The sequence below is a fragment of the Anomaloglossus baeobatrachus genome, chromosome 1 (assembly GCF_048569485.1).
Source record: "Anomaloglossus baeobatrachus isolate aAnoBae1 chromosome 1, aAnoBae1.hap1, whole genome shotgun sequence".
Classification (NCBI taxonomy): Eukaryota; Metazoa; Chordata; class Amphibia; order Anura; family Aromobatidae; genus Anomaloglossus; species Anomaloglossus baeobatrachus.
In genome coordinates this window covers 859,643,078-859,668,856 of record NC_134353.1, presented here as the reverse complement: position 1 = coordinate 859,668,856, position 25,779 = coordinate 859,643,078, and the positions used below count along the sequence as shown (strand labels likewise).

The 25,779-nt window shown below is 43.5% G+C and overlaps 1 protein-coding gene across 1 annotated transcript in view; it reads left to right on the top strand.

Annotated features, from left to right (window-relative positions):
• Window positions 1-25,779, top strand: part of DMGDH (dimethylglycine dehydrogenase) — a 129,087-nt gene that overhangs the window by 75,727 nt on the left and 27,581 nt on the right. Inside the window, exons 7-11 of the mRNA XM_075325700.1 lie at window positions 6,398-6,646; window positions 8,371-8,569; window positions 18,722-18,891; window positions 21,196-21,349; window positions 24,030-24,195. Of these exons, the coding sequence (XP_075181815.1) occupies window positions 6,398-6,646; window positions 8,371-8,569; window positions 18,722-18,891; window positions 21,196-21,349; window positions 24,030-24,195 (938 nt within the window). The remainder of the gene's footprint in view (window positions 1-6,397; window positions 6,647-8,370; window positions 8,570-18,721; window positions 18,892-21,195; window positions 21,350-24,029; window positions 24,196-25,779) is intronic.

Genomic DNA, 25,779 nt, shown 5'->3' with positions numbered 1-25,779 from the left:
GGAAGGCTGATGCTGAGGGAGGCTGGGAGGGGGAGGCTGGGAGGAAGGCGGCTGGGAGGAGAGAGGCTGATCCTGGGGAAGGCTGGGAAGGGGAGGCTGATGCTGAGGGAGGCTGGGAGGGGGAGGCTGGGAGGAAGGCGGCTGGGAGGAGAGAGGCTGATCCTGGGGAAGGCTGGGAAGGGGAGGCTGATGCTGAGGGAGGCTGGAAGGAGAGAGGCTGATGCTGGGGGAGGCTGGAAGGAGAGAGGCTGAGGCTGGGAGGAGAGAGGCTGATGCTGAGGGAGGCTGGGAGGGGAAAGCTGATGCTGGGGAAGGCTGGGAGGACGGAGGCTGGGAGGAGAGAGGCTGATGCTGAGGGAGGCTGGGAGGGGGAAAGCTGATGCTGGGGAAGGCTGGGAGGACGGAGGCTGGGAGGAGAGAGGCTGATCCTGGGGAAAGCTGGGAGAGGGAGGCTGATGCTGGGGGAGGCTGAGGCTGGGAGGAGAGAGGCTGATGCTGGGAGGAGAGAGGCTGATGCTGGGAGGAGAGAGGCTGATGCTGGGGGCAGAGAGGCTGATGCTGGTGCAGCATGGGGGATGGTGCACGATGGGGGGTGCGCAGCATGGGGGATGGAGCACGATGAGGAGTGCGCAGCATGGGGGATGGACCACGTTTGGGAGTGCGCAGCATGGCGGATGGAGCATGTTTGGGAGTTGCGCAGCATGGCGGATGGAGCACGTTTGGGAGTGCGCAGCATGGCGGATGGAGCACGTTTGGGAGTGCGCAGCATGGCAGATGGAGCACGTTTGGGAGTGCGCAGCATGGCGGATGGAGCACGTTTGGGAGTGCGCAGCATGGCGGATGGAGCACGATGGGGGGTGCGCAGCATGGCGGATGGAGCACGATGGGAGGTGCACACCTCCCCCAACACACACAACACACACACTGGGAACCACAAACACCGCCCTACACAGACACCCACACACACAGACAACGCTGCACACACACAACACCCAACACACAAACACCGCGGCATACATAAATATACGCACATATCATGCAACACACACATTGCACAAAACATACCTCCCCCCAAAACACACCACACCCCACACAAACCGCGCAACACACACACACACAACGCTACAGGACACACAGCGCTCAACAAACAACGCAACACACACACAACACCGCTCTCACCCCCCGCCACACCCAGACAACATCCAGAACATGTACAGCTCCTACACAAACACTTGGTAACTACACACAACAACATCTATCTATATATATATATATATATATATATATATATATATATATATATATATATAGATATATATAACAAAAATCATACATTAACTACACAATACGTAAATTCTAGAATACCCGATGCGTAGAATCGGCCACCTTCTAGTATATATATATATATATATGTATGTATATTATATATATATATATATATATATTATAATATATATATATATATATAAAAATAAAAATATATTGTGGGGGGGGAACACTTCCAGCCCTGTTTATCTAGAAGGCACACATATGCCGCACTCCTGGTACAATATACACATGGATCATATACACTCTAGTTCATATACACTTATCAAGTATCAAAATGGAACTAGATCAGCCGCCACTCATGAACACACCGCTCCAGATGTACCATTCTAGAGATTTGATAAACCTCCATACACTGACACCGATGACAAGATGAACCTTCTCTTCCTTCAGAGGATACCAAAATGAGAGGTTTCATAGTGTTTAAGGTTGAAGGTAGACTTAAGTCCATCAAGGTTCAACCCATGACCCATAACATATTGCTCCATGGGGCAGCCAGAAAGCGCCACATTAGGGGAAAAACTTTCTTCCCAACTCCACATATGGCAATCAGACTAGTTACCTGGATAAACGCTCCATCACAGAATCTAGTGCACATAACCAGTAATATTACTTTTTTCAAGAAGTGCATCAAGGCCTCTTCAACTTTAGTAGTGAATCAACCATTACAGCATTATGTGGTAGAGAGTTCCATAGCCTCACTGCTCTTACAGTAAAAAATTTGCATCTGTGACTATGATTTAAACCTCCTTTCCTCTAACCAGATTGGATGCCCCCTTGTCTCTGTTGCAGGCCTAGGTGTAAAAAGATCATTAGAGAGATCTCTGTAGTCTACCCTCATATGTTTATACATTGTAATAAGATCGCCCCTAAGCCTTCATTTTCCCAACCTGAATAACCCCAAATTTAATAACCTGTCTTGGCTCTTCATCCCCCCCATTCCTTTAATAACCTCTATCTACAGTCTCGGTCAAGACAAGCGAGTCTTCTTCAGAGGATTTCTTCCTAGAAAAATCAGTTACCCCACACTGACCATGTTGGAAACAGTGGATAGATAGACAGACCCACCATCTTCTCCAGCTATGTGTAAAACCTAGCTCTGGTATGCCCTAACAAGACTCATGACACTACAAGTATGAGAATGAACATCCAGGTTTCCATCACCTCTGTGATAACATGGCGGCCGCCATGTTAATATATATATATATATATATATATATATATATATATATATATATACTAGAAGGTGGCCCGATTCTACGCATCGGGTATTCTAGAATTTACGTATTGTGTAGTTAATGTATGATTTTTGTTATATATATCTATATATATATATAGATGTTGTTGTGTGTAGTAACCAAGTGTTTGTGTAGGAGCTGTACATGTTCTGGGTGTTGTCTGGGTGTGGCGGGGGGTGAGAGCGGTGTTGTGTGTGTGTTGCGTGTGTTGCGTTGTTTGTTGAGCGCTGTGTGTCTGTAGCGTTGTGTGTGTGTGTGTTGCGCGGTTTGTGTGGGTGTGGTGTGTTTTGGGGGGAGGTATGTTTTGTGCAATATGTGTGTTGCATGATATGTGCGTATATTTATGTATGCCGCAGTGTTTGTGTGTTGGGTGTTGTGTGTGTGCAGCGTTGTCTGTGTGTGTGGGTGTCTGTGTAGGGCGGTGTTTGTGGTTCCCAGTGTGTGTGTGGTGTGTTGTGTGTGTTGGGGGAGGTGTGCACCTCCCATCGTGCTCCATCCGCCATGCTGCGCACTCCCAAACGTGCTCCATCCGCCATGCTGCGCACTCCCAAACGTGCTCCATCTGCCATGCTGCGCACTCCCAAACGTGCTCCATCCGCCATGCTGCGCACTCCCAAACGTGCTCCATCCGCCATGCTGCGCACTCCCAAACATGCTCCATCCGCCATGCTGCACACTCCCAAACGTGCTCCATCCCCCATGCTGCGCACTCCTCATCGTGCTCCATCCCCCATGCTGCGCACCCCCCATCGTGCACCATCCCCCATGCTGCACCAGCATCAGCCTCTCTCCTCCCAGCATCAGCCTCTCTCCTCCCAGCATCAGTCTCTCTCCTCCCAGCATCAGCCTCTCTCCTCCCAGCATCAGCCTCTCTCCTCCCAGCATCAGCCTCTCTCCTCCCAGCATCAGCCTCTCTCCTCCCAGCATCAGCCTCTCTCCTCCCAGCCTCAGCCTCCCCCAGCATCAGCCTCCCTCTCCCAGCCTTCCCCAGGATCAGCCTCTCTCCTCCCAGCCTCCGTCCTCCTAGCCTTCCCCAGCATCAGCTTTCCCCTCCCAGCCTCCCTCAGCATCAGCCTCTCTCCTCCCAGCCTCAGCCTCTCTACTTCCAGCCTCCCCCAGCATCAGCCTCTCTCCTTCCAGCCTCCCTCAGCATCAGCCTCCCCTTCCCAGCCTTCCCCAGGATCAGCCTCTCTCCTCCCAGCCTCCTTCCTCCCAGCCTCCCCCTCCCAGACTCCCTCAGCATCAGCCTTCCCCTCCCAGTCTCCCCCAGCATCAGCCTCCCCAAGCATCAGCCTCCACCAGCATCAGCCTCTCTCCTTCCAGCCTCCCCCAGCATCAGCCTCCCCAAGCATCAGCCTCCACCAGCATCAGCCTCCCTCGTCCCAGCCTCCCCCAGCATCAGCCTCCCCCAGCATCAGCCTCCCCCTCCCAGCCTCCCCCAGCATCAGCCTCTCTCCTCCCAGCATCAGCCTCTCTCCTCCCAGCATCAGCCTCTCCTCTCTGTCCCCAGCATCAGCCTCTCTCCTCCCAGCCTTCCCCAGCATCAGCCTCTCTCCTCCCAGCCTCCCCCAGCATCAGCCTCCCCCAGCATCAGCGTCTCTTCTTCCAGCCTCCCCCAGCATCAGCCTCTCTCCTTCCAGCCTCCCCCAGCATCAGCCTCCCTCTCCCAGCCTTCCCCAGGATCAGCCTCTCTCCTCCCAGCCTCCGTCCTCCCAGCCTTCCCCAGCATCAGCTTTCCCCTCCCAGCCTCCCTCAGCATCAGCCTTCCCCAGCATCAGCCTCTCTCCTCCCAGCCTCAGCCTCTCTCCTTCCAGCCTCCCGCAGCATCAGCCTCTCTCCTTCCAGCCTCCCTCAGCATCAGCCTCCCCTTCCCAGCCTTCCCCAGGATCAGCCTCTCTCCTCCCAGCCTCCTTCCTCCCAGCCTCCCCCTCCCAGCCTCCTTCAGCATCAGCCTTCCCCTCCCAGTCTCCCCCAGCATCAGCCTCCCCCTCCCAGCCTTCCCCAAGATCAGCCTCTCTGCTCCCAGCCTCCTCCAGCACGCCGTGCTCCTCTGCCGACACTCACACACCCGATCGCATACACTCACACACACCCGATCGCATACACTCACACACACCCGATCGCATACACTCACACACACCCGATCGCATACACTCACACACACCCGATCGCATACACTCACACACACCCGATCGCATACACTCACACACACCCGATCGCATACACTCACACACACCCGATCGCATACACTCACACACACCCGATCGCATACTCTCACACACACCCGATCGCATACACTCACACACACAGACACTGACGATATCGCACATTTGCGCTCACACTCACAACATCCGGAGATACCACATGCTTCTGGCCATGTGATCCTCCGTCAGGTCCTGGAAGGTCACAACAGCACAGTATCGAGGCCGAGAAGCAAGGGATATCGCCGGATGCTGTGTGTGTGTGGATGCGATGTGATGTGTATGTCAGGTGTGTGTGAGGTGTGTGTGAGAGTGAGTGTGATCTGATGTGTGTGTATGTGTGTGTGTGTGCTGTTATGTGTGTGCGTGTGGATCTTCCGCCGCTGCAGGACCTTGATGCGCTTGTAACCAGCTGGTAACTATGCTAGCATGGTTACCAACGTATCCACACCACTCCCGTGCGAGCGGGGGGCGGGGGGGGTGGGAGTACAGTACTCACCTCCGTGACAGCCGTGTCAGTTCGGGGAATGCGCGGGGGGGGGGGAGGGGGGGAAGAGGGGGGGGGGGAGTACAGTACTCACCTCCGTGACAGCCGTGTCAGTTCGGGGAATGCGCGGGGGGGAGAGGGGCGGGGCCAGAGCTAGCGTGCATTGCGTGAGGGGGCGGGGCGTGGCCGAATTGCCAATGCCTGCAGGGTGCCGGGGCGAGAGGCCAATCTGTGGGGGGGGCGGAGCCTGGGCGAGCGGCTGGACAATCCGTGTGGGGGCGCAGCCTGGGCGAGCGGCCAATCCGTGGGGGGGCGGGGCCATGGCGAGCCCAGCGGCCAATCAGCTTTGTGTCACCGTAAGGACACAATTTTGGAGCCAGACAGACAGACAGACAGAATAAGGCAATTATAGATTTTTTATATATATATATATATATATATATATATATATATATATATATATATATATATATATATATATATATATGTGTGTGTGTATATTATACACTTTTATAACTATGTCACAGCACGTGGTCATAAGTGTGGCCAATAGTGTTTTTATAATAAGAGATGGAGTTCCGTGCAACCTGACTAAGGGCGTTTTGACCCATCCCTTGTTATGCTTTACAGCTCAAAGGATGTATTTGTTGGATAAAAATAACAAGTTTGGAATAAAAGCTATGCTCAACTCCATCCATTAAAGGTTAAATGCTGTGTTGGTCAGTTTTCTATGAGAAGCCCAACTGCTATTTGGGTTAGTATAGCTGCATCATCCCCGCAGTCTGTGACTTGAAGCTTATGGGACCCAAAGCAAAATCTCCAACAGGGTGACCATATCATACATTTTTCAATATGGATGAAAGGGACTTTTTGGGTTCCCTAGACTTAAAGGCTAAGGTGTAACAGCAACTCCTCACACACTATAATTAGTGCGCTGGCTGATGTCCAATTGTGGGACTCTCAACGATTCCGAAATGAGCATCTGAAATACCCCATTAGAAGGAAGTGATGAAAAAAATGTTACAATCATTACAGAATTTTTTTTTTGTTTTCAAAATGCACGTGGACTTCTGTTACTCTTGATTTAAAGGGAATTCTATTATCTTTGTGTCCATTAACATTACAATAATTAATTTTTCTCCTAGGATTTTGGGCTCGAGAAGTCGGGAAGTTGATAGGACTTGAACATCCTCTTATTCCTGTGCACCATCAGTACGTGGTTACTGGGACAGTTCCTGAAGTGAAAGCCTTAAAGAAAGAACTCCCGGTTCTTAGAGACCTCGAAGGCTCATATTACTTGCGCCAGGAGCGTGACGGATTATTATTCGGTCCTTATGAAAGTCAAGAGAAAATGAAATTACAGGAATCCTGGGTCACAGACGGAGTCCCACCAGGTATCCAAACATATTAACCCTTCGTACATTGAAAAAAATATGCAATTTCACTATTGCTTTGCTGTAATGGATAAAGAAGGAATGTTTTACATGTTATCCAATCCTTGAGTTCTCCTGATATGTTGTTTGCATTAAATACTTGCGTTGTCTATGAAATAATGCTGAAGCATCTTTTCTTAGAAATCTGCATTATTCTGTTCCTCTGGTATTACTTCTGGTAAGAGAATCCACTGTCTATGATGTTGTTACCGTTTCCCTTCTCACTATTGCGTGCTCTTACACACTATGACACTGTCCAATCAATGGTGACCGTGACCGTATTGGACCAAGTAAGGAGAAAACCTTATTGAAAAGGGTCTGGAAGTGATGAGTTGTCAATATTTTCATACATTTCCAGGAGGCATAAAAAAGGATTAGTAAAATACAGAATTTTTAGGAAAGGTATTCCAGAATGTATATTTTTGAGTAATTCCAGTATTTACTAAAACAGACGTCATAATTTTATGTAAATTGTTAACTAGTGTTCAACGTTGAGAACAATCGATACTGTGACGCTTCACACTGGAAAATTTAATTTCGCAGTAAGCGTGCTTGGGGCCGTAGCCGTGGGCAAGGGACTTGGTTTCCTCGCCACGGCACTCTACAGAAATGAGGGGTTTTCGGTACATAGGACAGCAGGCAGCACACTACATCTTAACTTCTGGACAGCACACAGGCACATTCTTAACGGTTCCCGGCAACAGCATTCTACTTATGTACTTTAAACAGACGGGACAAATGTGGGAACCTCCTTCCACTCTTTGTGCAGGACCACAGGTCACAGGTCAAAGTGTAACGCTATGTCCCCCGCACCCAGGACTAATATCAGTCCTCTCGCTACGGTACCGGGATTCACGGGTCAATGTGTTTCACTGGGTCCCTGGCCCACTACCACATACTGTGATTCCTTACAAAGGTTGCTCTTTGAGCTGTTACCTCCTTCCTGTGTTTCTGGATTGGCTGAACCTTTCTCTTTCTGGATCCCCTTTCACTTCCTGACTAATACTGGCCTCACTTCTTGTCTTGGACTAATCACCTACAGATTGCACCCACTTGTTCCTGTATTCACGTCTGTTGCCACTAATGTTTCTGATGGTTCTTGCTTCCTATTACTTTTCAGCACTTCACTCCTTTACTGCTCAACCAGCGTGCTTCCCACTCTTCACACTGCACACTACCAACTAAACCAGGACATGCATCTTCCTAAAGTAGCTCACACTCTGCTCCCCTTCGCTGTCTGGCTAAGCTTCACCTCTCGCTAGCCTAGAGGAATCTAGTCCTATCCAGTGGATATCAGGGACCTCGTGTGGCCTGTTTCTACACTGCAGCTCACACCACTTGACCCCCTGACAAATTATGCCTTACAATAACATATCAAAAAGCAAAAAAGAAAGAATATCATTACTTACAGCAAGATGGAATTGCAGCTGTATATTGCTCAGGCCAAAAAACTACTACTACTCCAGCAGGATACAGCTAAACCCCCACTAGGTGTGACATAATTGTAACTCACACTGTGTCCCACCTAACACAATACTATATAGTCAACACAGTACACAACCGTGGTACTCACCCTTAGACAGTAGACTGTACCCATTTATACCTATGATATTTATGTGATGGACCTAGGCCAATGCCTGAAACTAGAGTAACTTGTGAATAATTAAGCTCCTCTGTTATGCTAGGTTTTGGAAAAGAATTATTTGAGTCTGATCTAGACCGGATCATGCAGCACGTGGAGGCAGCTATGGACCTGGTTCCTGTGCTTAGAAATGCGGATATTATCAACATTGTTTCTGGACCTATAACATACTCTCCTGATATTCTTCCAATGATTGGACCTCATCAAGGTGTCCAAAATTACTGGGTGGCCATAGGGTTTGGGTAAGTAAAAAAATTAAGTAGATTTTTGAAAAATATTTTCGATGGTTTAAATGAAAATAGCTAATAAATAATCCTAAAGTAAGTAGATACACTACATACATATCTACTTCACTCAAATATAAAACTTTATCAACCATGGTCAGCAGAGAAATATAGTTTGAGATGATCAGCTTTGAGAAGAGCAAAATTTTAGTTTATTTTCTAAAGTTTGTTTATGCTATATGTGTCTGCATGAACATTTATTAAATGAGATATTTTTAATCTTTCACAAAATTAGCAGAAAGGTAAGGGTGGACATATGTGTATTTGATTTTTGTTTTTTCATACAGGTAAACAGGTTGGCCACTACTTTTTTGATGGCCTTTACTTAGGATATGCCATCAATATGTGATCAGTAGGGTGCAACACCTGGCACCACCCCTGCTCACGTGTCACCGGCGCCGGCCAAAAGTTCTCAGATACTGCTAAAACACAGCAGCTTCGTTAAAACTATAATGATCTAATGAAGAGGGGATAAATCTGCAGTAATTAACGTGAATTTACTAAATCCCTTTAAAAATATTCTTTATTTCATATTAATTATTAAAAACTGCCCAGGTGAACACCCACACACACACAATTTCTAATAAAAGGGGGCTGAGGATATCACAGAGACAATTATCTCTTTAGGTCTAGAGAGGTCAGCCTGATAACACTATTACAATAACTGAATCTGACCCCTACCTGTCAACGGAGGGTATGACACCCAAATGTACCAGGCGCCCCCGTTCCACGTTGACTTTCCCTCACTTACCCTTGACTGACCCTATCATAAAGGACTGTGTTACGCCTCTTGATATATGAACCTGCCACTGACTACCATTATCACAACCAATATTGACAGATGTTTTATTTAAACTAGCAATATATATCCCTCTAATATATAAAGGTATGTGTGTGTGTGTGTGTGTGTGTGTGTGTGTGTCTGGGATTGGCATCTGCACAGTCGCAGCTACAGCCACAAAATTTTGCACACTCACATGTCTGGACCCCGAGAACGTCATAGGCTATGTTTTGAGGGGAAATTTTAACCCCGCGCTTTACAGTTATTTGCCAAAAAACCTACCTCCATTAAAGTGAATGGAGCTGGGAGCCACAGTGCAGCCAGAACTTCAGAAGATTGCGCAGCCACACCCTTATATGGTATGTTGGCGTGTCACAATGCAGCCAGGGAAAGAGACAGACATAGACAGGGTAAGACAGACACAAAGAGACAGACAAAGAGACAGACACAGGAAAACAGACAGACAGGGAAAGAAAGGGAAAGAGAGACACAGGGTAAGAGACAGACAAAGACAGGTAAAGAGACAAAGAGACAGACAGAGGGAAAGAGACAGAGGGAAAGAGACAGACAGGGAAAGTGACAGAGATAGACAGGGAAAGAGATTGAGACAGACTGAGAAAGAGACAGAGACAGTCAGAGACAGACAGGGAAAGAGACAGACAAAGAGAGAGAGACAGAGAAATATATACAGAGTGGGAGACAGAGAATGGGAGAGAAACAGACAGACTGTTGCTATCCCGGGCGTTAATACATTCTATCCCGGGAATGTTAATACATTCTGTTTTGTTAACAACCGTTATTAACCGTTATTAACCCGGTATAATAATATATATATATATATATATATATATATATATATATATATATATATATATATATATAAACAGTGAGAGATGGAATATCATAAATATAATTCAGAAAATCACAAACAAGACTTAATACTTGGTGGCAAAACCCTTGTTGGCAAGCACAGCAGTCAGACGGTTTTTGCAGTTGATGATGAGGTTTGCGCACATGTCAGGAGGAATTTTGGTCCACTTCTCTTTGCAGATCATCTCTAAATCATTAAGATTTTGAGGCTGTTGCTTGGCAACTTGGAGATTCAGCTCCCTCCATAAGTTTTCTATGGGATTAAGGTCTGGAGACTAGCTAGGCCATTCCATGACCTTAAGTGCTTCTTTTTGAGCCACTCCTTTGTTGCCTTGGCTGTATGTTTTGGGTCTCTGTCGTGCTGGAAGACACAGCCACGACCCATTTTTTTAATGTCCTGGTGGAGGGAAGGAGGTTGTCACTCAGGATTTTACGGTACATGACTCCATCCATTTTCCCATTGATGCGGTGAAGTAGTCTGTGATCCTGTACCCTTAGAAGAGAAACACCCCCAAAACCTAATGTTTCCACCTCCATGCTTGACAGTGGGGATAGTGATCTTTGAATCATAGGCAGCATTTCTCTTCCTCCAAACACTGCAAGTTGAGTTAAGGCCAAATAGCTCAATTTTTTGTCTCATCTGACCACAGTACCTTCTCCTAATCACTCTCAAAATCATCCAGGTGTTCATTGGCAAGCTTAAGACGGGCCTCCTCAAGTGCCTTCTTGAGCAGTGGGACTTTGCAGGCACTGCAGGATTTTAAGCCATTACGGCATAATGTGTTACCAATGGTTTTCTTGGTGACAGTGGTCCCAGCTGCCTTGAGATCATTAACCCCTTCAGCCCCGGGGCACTTTCCGTTTTTGCGTTTTTGTTTTTCGCTCCCCTTCTTCCGAGAGCCGTAACTTTTTTATTTTTCCGTCAATCTTGCCATATGAGGGCTTGTTTTTTGCGGGACAAGTTGTATTTTTAAATGAAACCATAAGTTTTACCATATGGTGTACTGGAAAGCAGCAAAAAATTCTAAGTGTGGAAAAATTGCAAAAAAAGTGTGATGGCACAATAGTTTTTGGGATGTTTTATTCACGGTGTTCACTATATGGTATAACTGATGTGTAGGTATGATGCCTGAGGTCGGTGCGAGTTTGTAGACACCAAACATGTATAGATTTAATTGTATCTAAGGGGTTAAAAAAAATTCACAAGTTTGTGAATAAATGTAAATGTACATGGGGAGGGGAATAATGGAAAAATGCTAATTGGAGTTTGCTATAAGCCTCCTAACATACCTGAACAAATAGAGGGTGAAATGCTGGAACAAATTGAAAAGGCAGCTAATAATAATAATCGGGTTCTTATTATGGGGGATTTCAACTATCCAGACATTCAGTGGGACATAGAATCTTCTGGTTCTGCTAAAAGCTGTAAGTTCTTATCTACCATTCAAGACCATTTCCTCTCTCAGATGGTAGGTGAACCGACCAGGGGAGATAATTTGCTAGATCTGGTCCTGTCAAATAGACCGGATACAATTTCAGATCTACAGGTCCGGGAGCACTTGGGCACCAGCGATCATAATATGGTAAGCTTCAACATAATATTCAATAGAACATTCCAAAGGGGGAATGCTAAAACCTGGAATTTTAGGAAAGCTGATTTCAACAAATTAAGGGAAGAGCTTAAATGTGTAGATTGGGACAAAGTCATGGTAACTGGGGATACCGAACATAAATGGGGTAAGTTTAAGGATATACTACTAGAGTCCTGTAAAAGACGAATACCCTCTGGTAATAAAATGTCCAGGAATAAAAAGAAACCACTATGGATAAATAAGACTGTACAAAGTATAATAAAACAAAAACAAAGGGCATTTAAAATCTTAAAGGCTGAGAATACAGAAATAGCATTGCAGGAGTATAAAGATATCAATAGGAAATGTAAACAAGAAATCAAACAAGCAAAATTAGCTACTGAAACAAAAATCGCCAATGACATTAAAATAAATCCCAAAATCTTTTATAAATACATTAATGCCAAAAGGAAAACAAAGGATAGTATCGGCCCCTTAAAATATAATAACAAGTTAGTTATAGAGGACAAACAAAAGACTGAGATATTAAATAGGCATTTCTCATCTGTATTCACCAAGGAACTGACTGTACCAGGGATCATTCAACAAGTGAAAAATCAAAGTCCACCACCCGATATAATTAATTTAACACAAGATGACGTACGCCTACGTCTGAGTAAATTAAACATTGACAAATCCCCAGGGCCAGATGGCATTCATCCACGAATATTGAGGGAATTGAGCTCCGTAATCGACAGACCGCTGTATCTCATCTTTTTAGACTCACTTGTAACAGGGTTGGTGCCTCAGGATTGGAGGATTGCTGATGTGGTACCGATATTTAAGAAAGGTAAGAGGGTAGATCCAGGCAACTACCGTCCAGTAAGCCTGACATCAGTAGTATGCAAAGTTTTTGAGGGCATTTTAAGGGATGACATGCAAAAATATATTGCAGAAAATAATATGATAACTGACAAACAGCATGGATTCATGAAAGATAAGTCGTGTCTAACCAACCTGTTGGGGTTCTATGAGGGGGTAAGTTCAAACCTGGATATTGGTAATGCAGCTGATGTGATTTATTTGGACTTTGCAAAGGCATTTGATACTGTACCACATAATAGCCTTATACTAAAGCTCCAGAAGCAAGGACTAGGGGACACAATATGCAACTGGGTAAGGAATTGGCTAAAAGATAGGAAACAAAGAGTAGTCATAAATGGTACATTCTCTAAATGGGCTATAGTCAGCAGTGGGGTGCCGCAGGGATCTGTGCTTGGACCGATTCTTTTTACTCTCTTTATTAATGACCTTGTGGATGGGATTGATAGTAAAGTGTCAGTCTTTGCCGATGACACCAAACTATGTAGGATATTAAAAACTGACCTGGATAGTACAATATTACAAAAAGATCTGGATAAGATGTCAGAATGGGCAGATACTTGGCAAATGAGATTTAATGTTGATAAATGTAAAGTAATGCACCTAGGACGGAGTAATCCTATAGCTGCGTATACATTAAATGGAAGTAAACTCGGGACTACAGAACAGGAGAAGGACTTGGGTATTCTCATTACAAATAAGCTGAGCAGCAGCACTCAATGTCAAGCAGCAGCTGCAAAAGCAAACAAGATTTTAGGGTGTATAAAAAGAGAGATTAGATCCCGTGATCGCAACGTATTGATACCTCTCTATAAATCACTTGTAAGGCCACATCTGGAATACGGGATCCAGTTTTGGGCTCCACATTTTAAAAAGGACATTCAGAAGTTAGAGTCAGTTCAAAGGCGGGCAACTAGACTACTACAAGGAATGGAAGGCCTCCCATATGATGACAGGTTGAAAAAGTTAGATATGTTTAGCTTAGAAAAAAGACATCTCAGAGGAGATCTCATTTATATGTATAAATACATGTGTGGTCAATATAAAGGACTGGCACATGACTTATTTCTTCCAAAGACAGTACTAAGGACCAGGGGGCACTCACTGCGAGTGGAAGAAAAGCGATTCCGACACCTAAATAGGAAAGGGTTCTTTACAGTTAGAGCAGTCAGACTGTGGAATGCCCTACCACAAGAGGTAGTAATGGCAGATACTATAACAGCTTTTAAAAAAGGGCTGGATGATTTCCTCAGTACACAAAACATTGTTGGTTATAAATGACTTAGTGACTAAATGTAGAACTGGTGGAGGAAGGTTGAACTAGATGGACCTAGGTCTTTTTTCAACCTAAGTAACTATGTAACTATGTAACTATGTACTATGTCCAATAAAAGTGGCGCACGTTTTGCGCCATTTTCCGAAACACGTAGCATTCTTATTTTTTGGGATCTATGGCTCAGTGATGGCTTATTTTTTGCGTCTCGAGCTGATGTTTCTAATGGTAGCATTTTTGCGCAGATGCTACGTTTTGATCGCCTGTTATTGCATTTTGCGTAAAACTTGCGGCGACCAAAAAACGTAATTTTGGCGTTTGGAATTTTTTTGCCACTACGCCGTTTACCAATCAGATTAATTGATTTTTTATTTTGATAGATCGGGCATTTCTGAACGCGGCGATACCAAATATGTGTATATTTATTTATTTTTTAACCCTTTAATTTTCAATGAGGGTAAAGGGGGTGATTTGAACTTTTAGGTTTTTTGGTTTTTTTTTAAAAATTTTTAAAACTTTTTTTTACTTTTTTTTTATTTTATTTTACTAGTCCCCCTAGGGGGCTATAGCGATCAGCAATCCGATTGCTGATCGCTATCTGCTGATCACAGCTATACCGCTGTAAACAGCAGAAATAGTCACTTTCTTTTTTCCTCTGCTCCGTGCCGAGGAAGAATGAAAGTGAAACATCATAGCAGCAGGCATCATCACATGACCCTGTGCTACGATGGCAACCACCGAACGTCACGTGATCACTCACGTGACGTCCGGAGGGGCGGCGGTAAGTAAAAAACATGGCCGCGCGCATATAGATCTCGCTGCCAAAGTCTGGTAAGGGGTTAATGTTCCAGGTGGAATGCGATTCCACTCGGAACATGTAGGCACACATGTCAGCTGTTGAAAACAGCTGATATGTGTGCCGATCCACGCCGCCTGCCCGCGGCAGGGGGCGGGGCTTACCGGGACACGATCCATGACGGAAAGATCCGTCCATGGTCGTGAAGGGGTTAACAAGTTCCCCCCCGTGTAGTTTTAGGCTGATCTCTCACCTTCCTCATGATCCTGGATACCCCACGAGGTGAGATTTTGCATGGTGCCTCAGATCAATGTCGATTGAAAATGATTTTGTATTTCTTCCATTTTCTTACTATTGCACAAACAGTTGTCTCCTTCCCACCCAGCATCTTACTTATGGTTTTGTAGCCCATCCCAGCCTTGTGCAGGTCTATGATCTTGTCCCTGACATCCTTAGAAAGCTCTTTGATCTTACCCATGTTGTAGAAGTTAGTCCGACTGATTAATTGAGTCTGTGGACAGGAGCCTTTTATACAGGTGACAATTTAAGACAGCTGTCTTTAATGCAGATAATGAGTTGATTAATAGCGTCTAAAGGTACCGTCACACTTAAGGTCCAGTCACACTAAGCAACTTACCAGCGATCCCAACAACGATAGGGATCGCTGGTAAGTTGCTAGGAGGTTGCTGGTGAGATGTCACACTGCGACGCTCCAGCGATCCCACCAGCAACCTGACCTGGCAGGGATCGCTGGAGCGTCGCTACACAAGTTGCTGGTGAGCTCACCAGCAACCAGTGACAAGCCCCCAGCGCCGCGTGGAAGATGCTGCGCTTGATAACTAAGGTAAATATTGGGTAACCAACCCGATATTTACCTTGGTTACCAGCGCACGCAGCTACACGTGCAGAGAGCAGGGAGCAGCGCACACTGAACGCTGGCTCCCTGCTCTCCTAGCTACAGCACACATCGGGTTAATTACCCAATGTGTGCTGCAGCTAAATGTGCACAGAGCAGGGAGCAGCGCACAACACTGAGCGCTGGCTCCCTGCTCTCCTAGCTACAGCACACATCGGGTTAATTAACCCGATGTGTGCTGCAGCTAAATGTGCACAGAGCAGGAGCCGGCACTGACAGTGAGAGCGGAGGAGGCTGGTAACAAAGGTAAATATCGGGTAACCAAGGACAGGGCTTCTTGGTTACCCGATGTTTACATTGGTTACCAGCCTCCGCAGAAGCCGGCTCCTGCTGCCTGCACATTTAGTTGTTGCTGTCTCGCTGTCACACACAGCGATCTGTGCTGCACAGCGGGACAGCAACAACTAAAAAATGGCCCAGGACATTCAGCAACAACCAACGACCTCACAGCAGGGGCCAGGTTGTTGCTGGATGTCACACACAGCAACATCGCTAGCAACGTCACAAAAGTTGTTCGTTAGCAGCGATGTTGCTAGCGATGTTGCTTAGTGTGACGGGGCCTTTAGCGACGCTCCAGCGATCCCACCAGCGATCTGACCTGGCAGGGATCGCTGGAGCTTCGATACATGGTAGCTGGTGAGCTGTCAAACAGGCAGATCTCCACAGCAATCAGAGATCAGCCACCAGCGACCCGTGTAACGACCTGTGCTTGGTAACCATAGTACATATCGGGTTACTAAGCAAAGCGCTTTGCTTATAGTTACCCGATGTGTACATTGGCTACGTGTGCAGGCAGCGGGGAGCCGGCTTCTAGAAGCTGTGGACGCTGGTAACCAAGGTAAATATCGGGTAACCAAGCAAAGCCTTTGCTTGGTTACCCGATGAGAACCTTGGTTACCAGCATCCGCAGAAGCCGGCTCCCTGCTCCCTGCACATTCAGATCGTTGCTCTCTCGCTGTCAAACATAGCGATGTGTGCTTCACAGCGGGAGAGCAACGACCAAAAATGGTCCAGGACATTCAGCAACGACCGGCGACCTCACAGCAGGGGCCAGGTCGTTGCTGGATGTTACACACAGCGACATTGCTAGCAAGATCGCTGTTGTGTCACAAAAACCGTGACTCAGCAGCGATGTCGCTAGCGATGTCGCTTAGTGAGACGTGGCCTTAAGTGTCTGTAGGAGCCAGAACTAATGGATAGTATGGAATCAAATACTTAATCCTCTCTGCAAAATGCAAATAAATTTATATAGTTTATACAATATTATTTTGGATATTCTATTCCTCACTGTTAAAATTAACCTACCCTTAAAATTATAGATTGTTCGTGTCTTTGTCAGTGGGCAAATTTACAAAATCAGCAAGGGATCAAATAATTATTTCCCCCACTGCATGTATCTCTATCTATTATTATAATATATATATATATATTATAAATATAAATAAAAAAATATATAATATATAATTTTTTTTTTTTAAGAGACTAGGATAATAAAATAAAAGAAAGTACAGCAATAAGTGCACAAGTTTGGCATCACCATTATTGTATTCAATTAAACATTCATGTTTCCAGGTAATTTTTGCTGTTCTATTAATGCACAAAAATTAACCAAAAAAACCCACAAAACACAATGTCACAATATTTTTCACCATTTCACAACATTTGGAGGTTTTTCCCAGTTTCCAGAACATTACATGGTAAAATGATGTGTAGTGTAGTGTAGTGTAGTGTAGTGTATAGCAAGTTTATATGTAGTTGTCAGACTGTAAAGTAAGAACTAGTTAAAGAGGTTGGCCACTACTTTAACATTGATGGCCTATCCCAGCCGATCAGACATTGATCACTTATTCTAAGGATAGGACATCAATGTTAAAGTAGTGGCCAACCTCTTAAAGTGTTGGGACTAGCCCAAAATGGGAAGGATTAGTTCATAGGGAAAGAGATAGTTCTTTCTAGAAAGTTAATGAAGACCCAGTGTGTACAGAAACAGACGTGTAGTCTGTAGGTCATCAAGACTGGATGCAGTGGGTGACTTATGTCAAGAGAAGGAGAAAGGAGACCGGATCAAGATAGATAGTGTGGATCGAGACACAGAACGTGAGGCAACACTGTGGCGAGAGCCTGAGCCTGACCTTCTAATGAAGTGACCCCGGGCAGAAGGGTCCTGCAAACAGGACTCCAGCAGCAAAGCCTTAAGCGTCAAAGGTAATGGGAGGAGACAGACTCGTGCGTAAGCGTAGTTGACTTTCTCCGGCAGTCTCCCCAAGTGTCTGAGAACGACAGACTCTTCTCTGGCACTACTAGATATGAAAGTATCTGGGAGCATAAGGGTCTACTCTGTCCATAGTGACAAAACCCCTTACCCCTTCTCTTTGAGGAATGCTGTGGAGCCGCAGAAAGGGAAAGTGACTGTCAATGTTTGGACTGTTATGCAGGAATGGGTTGTACTGGGACTCACGGAACTAGAAAGATCAGGAACAAACACCAAGGGAGCTGATACGGTGTCTGAAGATGTGTTGTAAAACTAGAACAAACTGGAAGTTATGTGTCTGCTATCTCTTATGTAAAGTTGTTATTGAAAACCGTCAAGGAAAGAGTTATTGAAATTGAACTTGTGGTCTCCTTGCGGAAGTGAGTAGTCGTTTGGTCCTGGCCTGTCAAACCCAATGGTAGCATGACGCCTACACAGGCATACAGCCCTCATGGCACAAGTCCACACACTCTGCCAGGACCATGTCTATCATGTAGTTTGCTGGGGTGTCTGGAGTCAATCCCTCATGCACGACTACCATCCTGCAACACTCCACATTTTGGAAACTTAAATATTGTGACAGTGTAGATCCAAATCATCCCATTTACATCCAAAGCCTACAATCCAATGATAGGTCTGAATAATGTCTGAGCACAGACTGGAAGTGTTGTACAGGGAATAGTGAAGAATGGGAATAGGACGCTAGCAGCCTCTAAATGTGACCTCTGATAACACACATAATGGTGCAATAATCAACTGTATTATTTCAGATATGGTATCGTTCATGCTGGTGGCGTCGGCAAATTCTTGAGTGATTGGATTCTTGGTGGAGAACCTCCTTTTGATCTCATTGAAGTGGACCCAAACAGATACGGAAAATGGACCAGTACAAAATACACAGCAGTGAAAGCCAGAGAGTCGTATGGATTCAACAATATTGGTATGCCTTTCATCTGTTTCTGAAGTGTGTGTATAAAAAAAAAGTCAGTCAAGGATATTGTTTTAAAAGTTTGATCTGGTGAAAGACCTATTCAAGTTTCAGCAAATAAATGTTATTCCATGTAGAAATTATATATTATATATTATATATATATATATATATAACATGTACAAATTATACTATGTTCTTGTAATATTCTGACGTTCAGCAAGATCTCTGCTTGTGGTCATTAAACAGAATCTTTCATTTTTTAATTCTAGTCCTGATTACAGTCAGAGTATGCTCACATATGCACTGGAGGTTTATTTACAAATGCTGGGGCGGGTCCAGTAAATTGATATCCATTTTTTTGGGATTTTCAACATGTCTGATCCTTTATTCCCACCAGAGATGAAAGGTACCTGTCAGCTGCTTATTCCTCTCTTCCAATTGAGAACACATATTTTGATAAGCCCATCATTCAAGTGGGCAAGGAAGTAGGGTGGAATAACTATTAGCCAAAAATGTATCCAGTGGAACCTTGGATTAAGAGTAACTTGGTTTGAGAGCGTTTTGCAAGACAAGCAAAGAATTTTACAAATTTGTAACTTGGTTTAAGAGCAATACTTTGCAAGAAGAGCAAATACTCACTGCACACACTTCCGGTTCCGTCCTTTTGCCACGCTCTGGAGGTAACTTTCTGTACATATGTACCGTACTTTATACTGTATACAGTATGCCATTGTACAGTACAGTATATACTATATAGCATGTCTATCAATTTGCATTTGTGGATATAGTATTGTACTTTCTGCTAACCAGTACAGCACATTGCTTGTACCGTAACCTAATTGCCTGTGCAGTTACTCCTACCCCACATTTGGCTTAATTCTGCCCTTAATTTGGGGACAATAGATTAATTTTGTATGAATACAGTACATTATTTTGTATCACTGTAATAAGCTTGCATAAATACAGTAAATATTTTTGGGTTGTGGAACGAATTGTCTGTGTTTCACTTATTTCCTATGGGAAAATTTGCTTTGATATAAGAGTAACTTGGTTTAAGAGCTCACTCCCGGAGCGAATTATGCTCGTAATCCAAGGCTCCACTGTATAGTTAGCTTAAAAAGGTTGGCTACCACTTTTTTATTTACCGTAATTAAAAAATGAGCCCATCATGGTTCTAACATTAGAGCCAGGTACCTAACGATCCCCCCCCCTCCCATTCTTGTCCCTTGCCGTCCTTTTTGCTGCAGGTTCATCAGCTGACCGTGCCATCCATTCAGCAGCCATTGGTTAGCTTCATCAGTCACTCTGTCCAAGCCTGGAAAAAACAGTTTAACAGTTTAGTTGGAACGTGACTGCTACAGTTAACAAGTGGCAGCTGATTGGTTTCAGTGGTCACCAGACACCTGTAAAGCTTTCATTACAACATTTAATGAAATTGGAATACACCTTTAAACAATTACTCTTTATATGGAGTAGCTTAAAAAGATTGTCTGTTCTTATGTAAAAGTCTGCATTCACTCTGTGACTCCAGATTTCTGAATCCTTACAGCGTGCACACTGTATCCAGTCAAGATTCAGTATTGCCAGCGAGAGCTCAATTCATTTATATTAAGTGAGGACTAACACGTCTTGTCGAATTGTGGCCATAAGGATGCAAATCACATACTTCCAGGAATGTGACTGACCACTTTCACCATCTCTACCAAAGAATCCTGACAGTGTGTAACATGCACAGAAGTCTTGTATCCCATAAAGTGACTACAGGCTTTTATCAGAAGACTGGACAACCCAGTTAACCTTAGCGGATAGTGTAATGTTTCCTCTTAAATTTGCTTCTAAGTCTTGCCCCTTTAACATTAAACAATGACTTTTGATACTGGATGGAGAAATCTTCAAATATATACATCTAATTAAAGGAATGACACACTTATCTGGCTGAGCGTTCTACACAAAATGTTTGGAAGATCCAATTTTCCAAACATCAATTTTAAATAAAATTAAATCGTTAGGGAATGTCCCTCGTCTCATGTCTCGAGGTCGGATGCTTCTTTCATTTAAAAGAAAACAGACAATGTGTAATGTGCATAGGATCTAAATTGTCATTTTCTATACTCATATATAAGCACTAGAAGGTGGCCCGATTCTACGCATCGGGTATTCTAGAATTTACGTATTGTGTAGTTCATGTATGATTTTTGTTTTATATATATATATATATATATATATATATATATATATATATATATATATATATATATGTTGTTGTGTGTAGTTACATAAATGTAATCATGGACATCTTATTTCATCACATAGTCGGTTATCCTAAGGAGGAAAGATTTGCAGGAAGGCCAACCGAAAGAGTCAGTGGTGTTTACGAAGAACTCAAGACTAAATGCTCCATGGGCTTCCATGCAGGATGGGAACAACCTCACTGGTTCTACAAGACAGGAGATGACACTGAATACAAGTAAGTACAGGACTGATGTTTATACTTATACTAAAAGCCTTCAATCTGAGAAAGTCTGTCATCGAACATCACATTCATTGAGATAATACTGAACACTGTGGTTTCATGTAATATGGGTTGAATTATACATTAAGGCCTCCTAAATGGAAGGAATGGAACTTACAGGAAGAGCTATAATTAAAAAATCTCTTTTGTGTTTTGGAGACACACCTTGTTTTGGAAAATACTGATCAAAAATACTGATGTATGAATTAGGCCTAACAGGTATCCTAAACTTCACCTTGAACTTAGCATATAGTCATTACGTATTGTGTGGACAGTTCAATCTTTAGTTGTGGATATATACATATCCCCCTCCAGCACCAGCCTATACTTGACCTTTAACAATATTTTCTCGTCTTGTATGTATTTATATACAGTATATCTTTTTTTTTTTTTTTTTCTATAAAAAAAAAAATATTTACTTATAGAAGAACTTTCAACTTGCCTGGTCTGTCTGTTTTAGTAAATACTTCTATTGCTCACCAGATAACTGTTCCAAATTATTTTTTTTTGCCTTGGGCAGTACCACTGACATTCCTTTTTCTTGAATGGTGTCAGACTGTGTAAGGATAACGGAGGTGAAGCCAACTTTACACTTTTAGTTAGAAGGATGGTTGTTGTTGAACAATCTGCGGGATTGTCCAGTGAAGGAACATTACGTCAGCGCAGTCATACACATTTTAGCTGTAAAGTTGTTCAAACTAACCACATACTGTATGTTGAATCACATTGAAGGAAGGATGAAGAAACCTCTAGGGAGCACTCTGGGGGGCTTCCAGGAAATCACTCTTGTGGCCTAGCAGCTATGGGAATAGATAGATCTATATCTCATATACTGTATGTGTGTGTATGTATATGTGTGTATGTGTACATGTGTGTATGTATATGTGTGTATGTCTACATGTGTGTATGTATATGTAATATATATATATATATATATATATATATATACAATATATATAAAAAATAAAAATGTTTTTATATATATATATATATATATATATATATATATATATATATATATATATATATAACATTTTTTATTTTTTTATACAATGGGCTTCTTTCACTGGTGAGCAAAAATTATAATTTGTGGTTAAAGCCTGCTTTACACCTTACAATTAAGCATATGATATCGTATGCGATGTGACCCGCCCCCATCGTATGTGTGGCACGTTCAATTTATTGACCGTGTCGCACAAACGATTAATTGCCGTCACACGTACTTACCCTTCCATACGACCTTGATGTGGGCGGCGAACATCCACTTCCTGGAGTGGGAGGGACGTTTGGCGTCACCGCAATGTCACGCGGCAGCTGGACAATAGAAGCGGAGCGGCGGAGATGAGCGGGACGTAAACATTCCGCCCACCTCCTTCCTTCCGCATTACCGGCGGGAGCCGCGTGACACAGGTAAGATCTGTTCATCGTTGCCGGGGTGTCACACACTGCGATGTGTGCTGCCTCGGGAACAGTGAACAACCAGACGTACAATTGTTAGCAAATGAACGACGTGTATGCGATGAACGGTTTTACGTTCAATCGCAATCGCACGTACCTGTCACACGCTACAACAGCACTAACTATGCCGGATGTGCGTCACTTACGACTTGACCCTGCCGACACATCATTAGATATGTTGTAGCGTGTAAAGCCCGCTTAACTCTCAGTCAAACAACAATCATTTTGGCTGAAATGGTTAATTTTGATCAATATTAGTCTAATGTACATGACAACCTTAAACAAACTGAGAAAACGTTTTTTTCAGAATTATTTCATAAGGCATTTGCATATTAAGTAAAACCGACAAGTTAGTAAAACAACATCTCCTCTTTAAAGAGAACCAACCACCAGGATTTTTCTATATGAAGTAAAGGCAGGTCCGTACAGGCAGTAAGATGCTGATTTCAGGCATACCTGTTATAGCAAGATCTGATACTTGGTTGATGAAATATCTTTAATCAAAGTTGCAGAAATGCGCTGCACTGTGATTAACGGGTGCATCGGGGGTGGGCCTTTGTGGTTCGGGTCTTTGGTGTTTATTTCTCCTCCGGCGACCTCCTGGCATTCCCCTTTTTCTTTATTTGAATGCCACCATTGCTTTTGTTGGCAGCCAGTGCACATTGCCACAGTAATTCTGTCTTCTTTAAAATGGTGCCATTTTATTGAAGTCACTGCAGTGAAGACTGAGAGGTATTGACGCATGTGCAGATTTTTTTTTTTACATGGTAGCTTTTCCTTGATTTCCACAGAACTCTTTTACTCATTGATAAATCTGCAATTATTTTTTTTTTATTATTATTATTATTATTTTCTTTATTATAGTCCCTTCAAATAAGAATCGCATCAATATTCCCGTTCCTAGCAAACATTTTGAATCTTGTTAGTATAAATACCATAATCTTCTTTACTTTGATTTGGTTTTCTGAGGTTAAAAATAAAATGTTACAGTATTTTAATTTCTTTCCCCAGAAACGGCAGCACTCTTGTCCATGGATGGTGTTTGTTACTCCTCAGTCCCAATAAAGTCCTAAAATAAATAATAAATCATTTTTATGGAATCTATATGTTATCTGCAGGTTTACTTTTTGTGGTTATTTTTTATTTTAATGTTTTACTGTATTTTTCTAACTTTTAGACCTAGTTTTCGAAGGACAAACTGGTTTGAGCCAGTGAGGCGAGAATATAAGCAGGTGATGGAAAAGGTGGGAGTGATTGACCTGACGCCATTTGGCAAGTTCACTGTGAAAGGGAAGGACGCAATCACATTATTGGATCATCTCTTTGCAAATACAATTCCAAAGGTTTGTAATGAAGTGCGGAAGTGAGGGACAGTAACTGATATATTTATAGGTAACTGTCTATTTTACCGGCTATTTAATAAATTAAAATAACCACTTAATTTTACTGATCCAAAAGTACATTGGGAAAATGATTCTGTTATTAAATTCTGTCCCATTCATTACTGGCAAATGAAATTGTGCATTTATTTGAAGATCTTGAATGTAGTGGATTTGTACCATTTCTCAAATGATAAAACCTAACGCACATAATAGAAATTAATTCTTGATTTCACATGTGTGTTTATGCATAGGTATAGTTAAAGGGAACCTGTCAAGGGCAGTATGCACCCAGAACCATGTACAGTTCTGGGTGTATATTGCTAATCCCTGACTAACTGTCCCTGTATACACTAGCATAGATAAAGGGATCTTTAGAAAATGTATTTCTAAAGATCCTTTATGATATGATAATGAGCGTGGGGACTAGTCACAGTTCTTGCTCTCATTCCGCCCTCTGAGCATGTTAGTGCGCCCACAGGGGCATGCTAAGATGCTATTCAATGCCCACTGCCCAGCGTCATCATCGGCAGTGAGGTGCGTAACTGTGTCCGTTGCACCACCTCAGAACACTGGGCATAGGGTCAGTGCGCATGATCAGAAGTCCCCGGACATCCGGTCATGCACACAACCCCATTTTGAAGATGGAACATGTACACCCGGCTTCATAGTGCACATGACCAGAAGTGACGGGCGTGCCTACATGCTAAGGGGGCCAACTAGCCAAGGGAACTAATGCCATTGCAGCTAGTCGCTGGCCTCATTAGCATATAATAAAGGATCTTTAGAAATATGTTTTAAGAAAAAAAAAAATCTCTTTATCTATGCTACTATATCCCGGGACAGTTAGGCAGGGATTAGCAATATGCACCCAGAACTGCTCGTGGCTCTGGGTGCTTATTCCATCTGACAGGTTCCCTTTAATGCTGGGTCATATGAAAATATGGTTGGTTTGTAAGACACTAGACTAGTGCACTGCACAGGCATACTAGCTAATATTGGATGTGTATGTTCCTTCTTGACAAATGACTAATTTTAATCAAAACCACCGAGGCACTTAAAGGGGGTTTTCCCCATGAACAAAACTTCATTTTAATCAATAGATCTTGGAATAATAATAAGTTCCACAATTGAATGTGTTTAAAAAAAAAAAATGAATAAATCTTCCTGTGCTGAGATCATCTTATTTATGTGTCCCTGCTATGTGCTGTGTAATGGCCGTGTCTGACTGTACAGGGACATGGTCTAATCATACCACAGCTCTTGGGCTAGGGAGTTATTACAGCACAGGATCATAGCTGATTCTTTTTGTGAGCTAAAACATTCCCTGGCTGTTTTTAGAAAATGTTTTACTTCAAAGAAAGAATTATTTGTGAGCTAATGCAGTAATGTCTATACTTTTTTACGTCCTCCTCGGCCCAAGAGATATGTTATGATTTAGACCATGCCCCTGTGCAGTCAGACACGGCCATTACACAGCACACAGCAGGGACACATATATAAGATTATCTCAGCACAGGAACATTTATTTTAAACACATCCAATTAT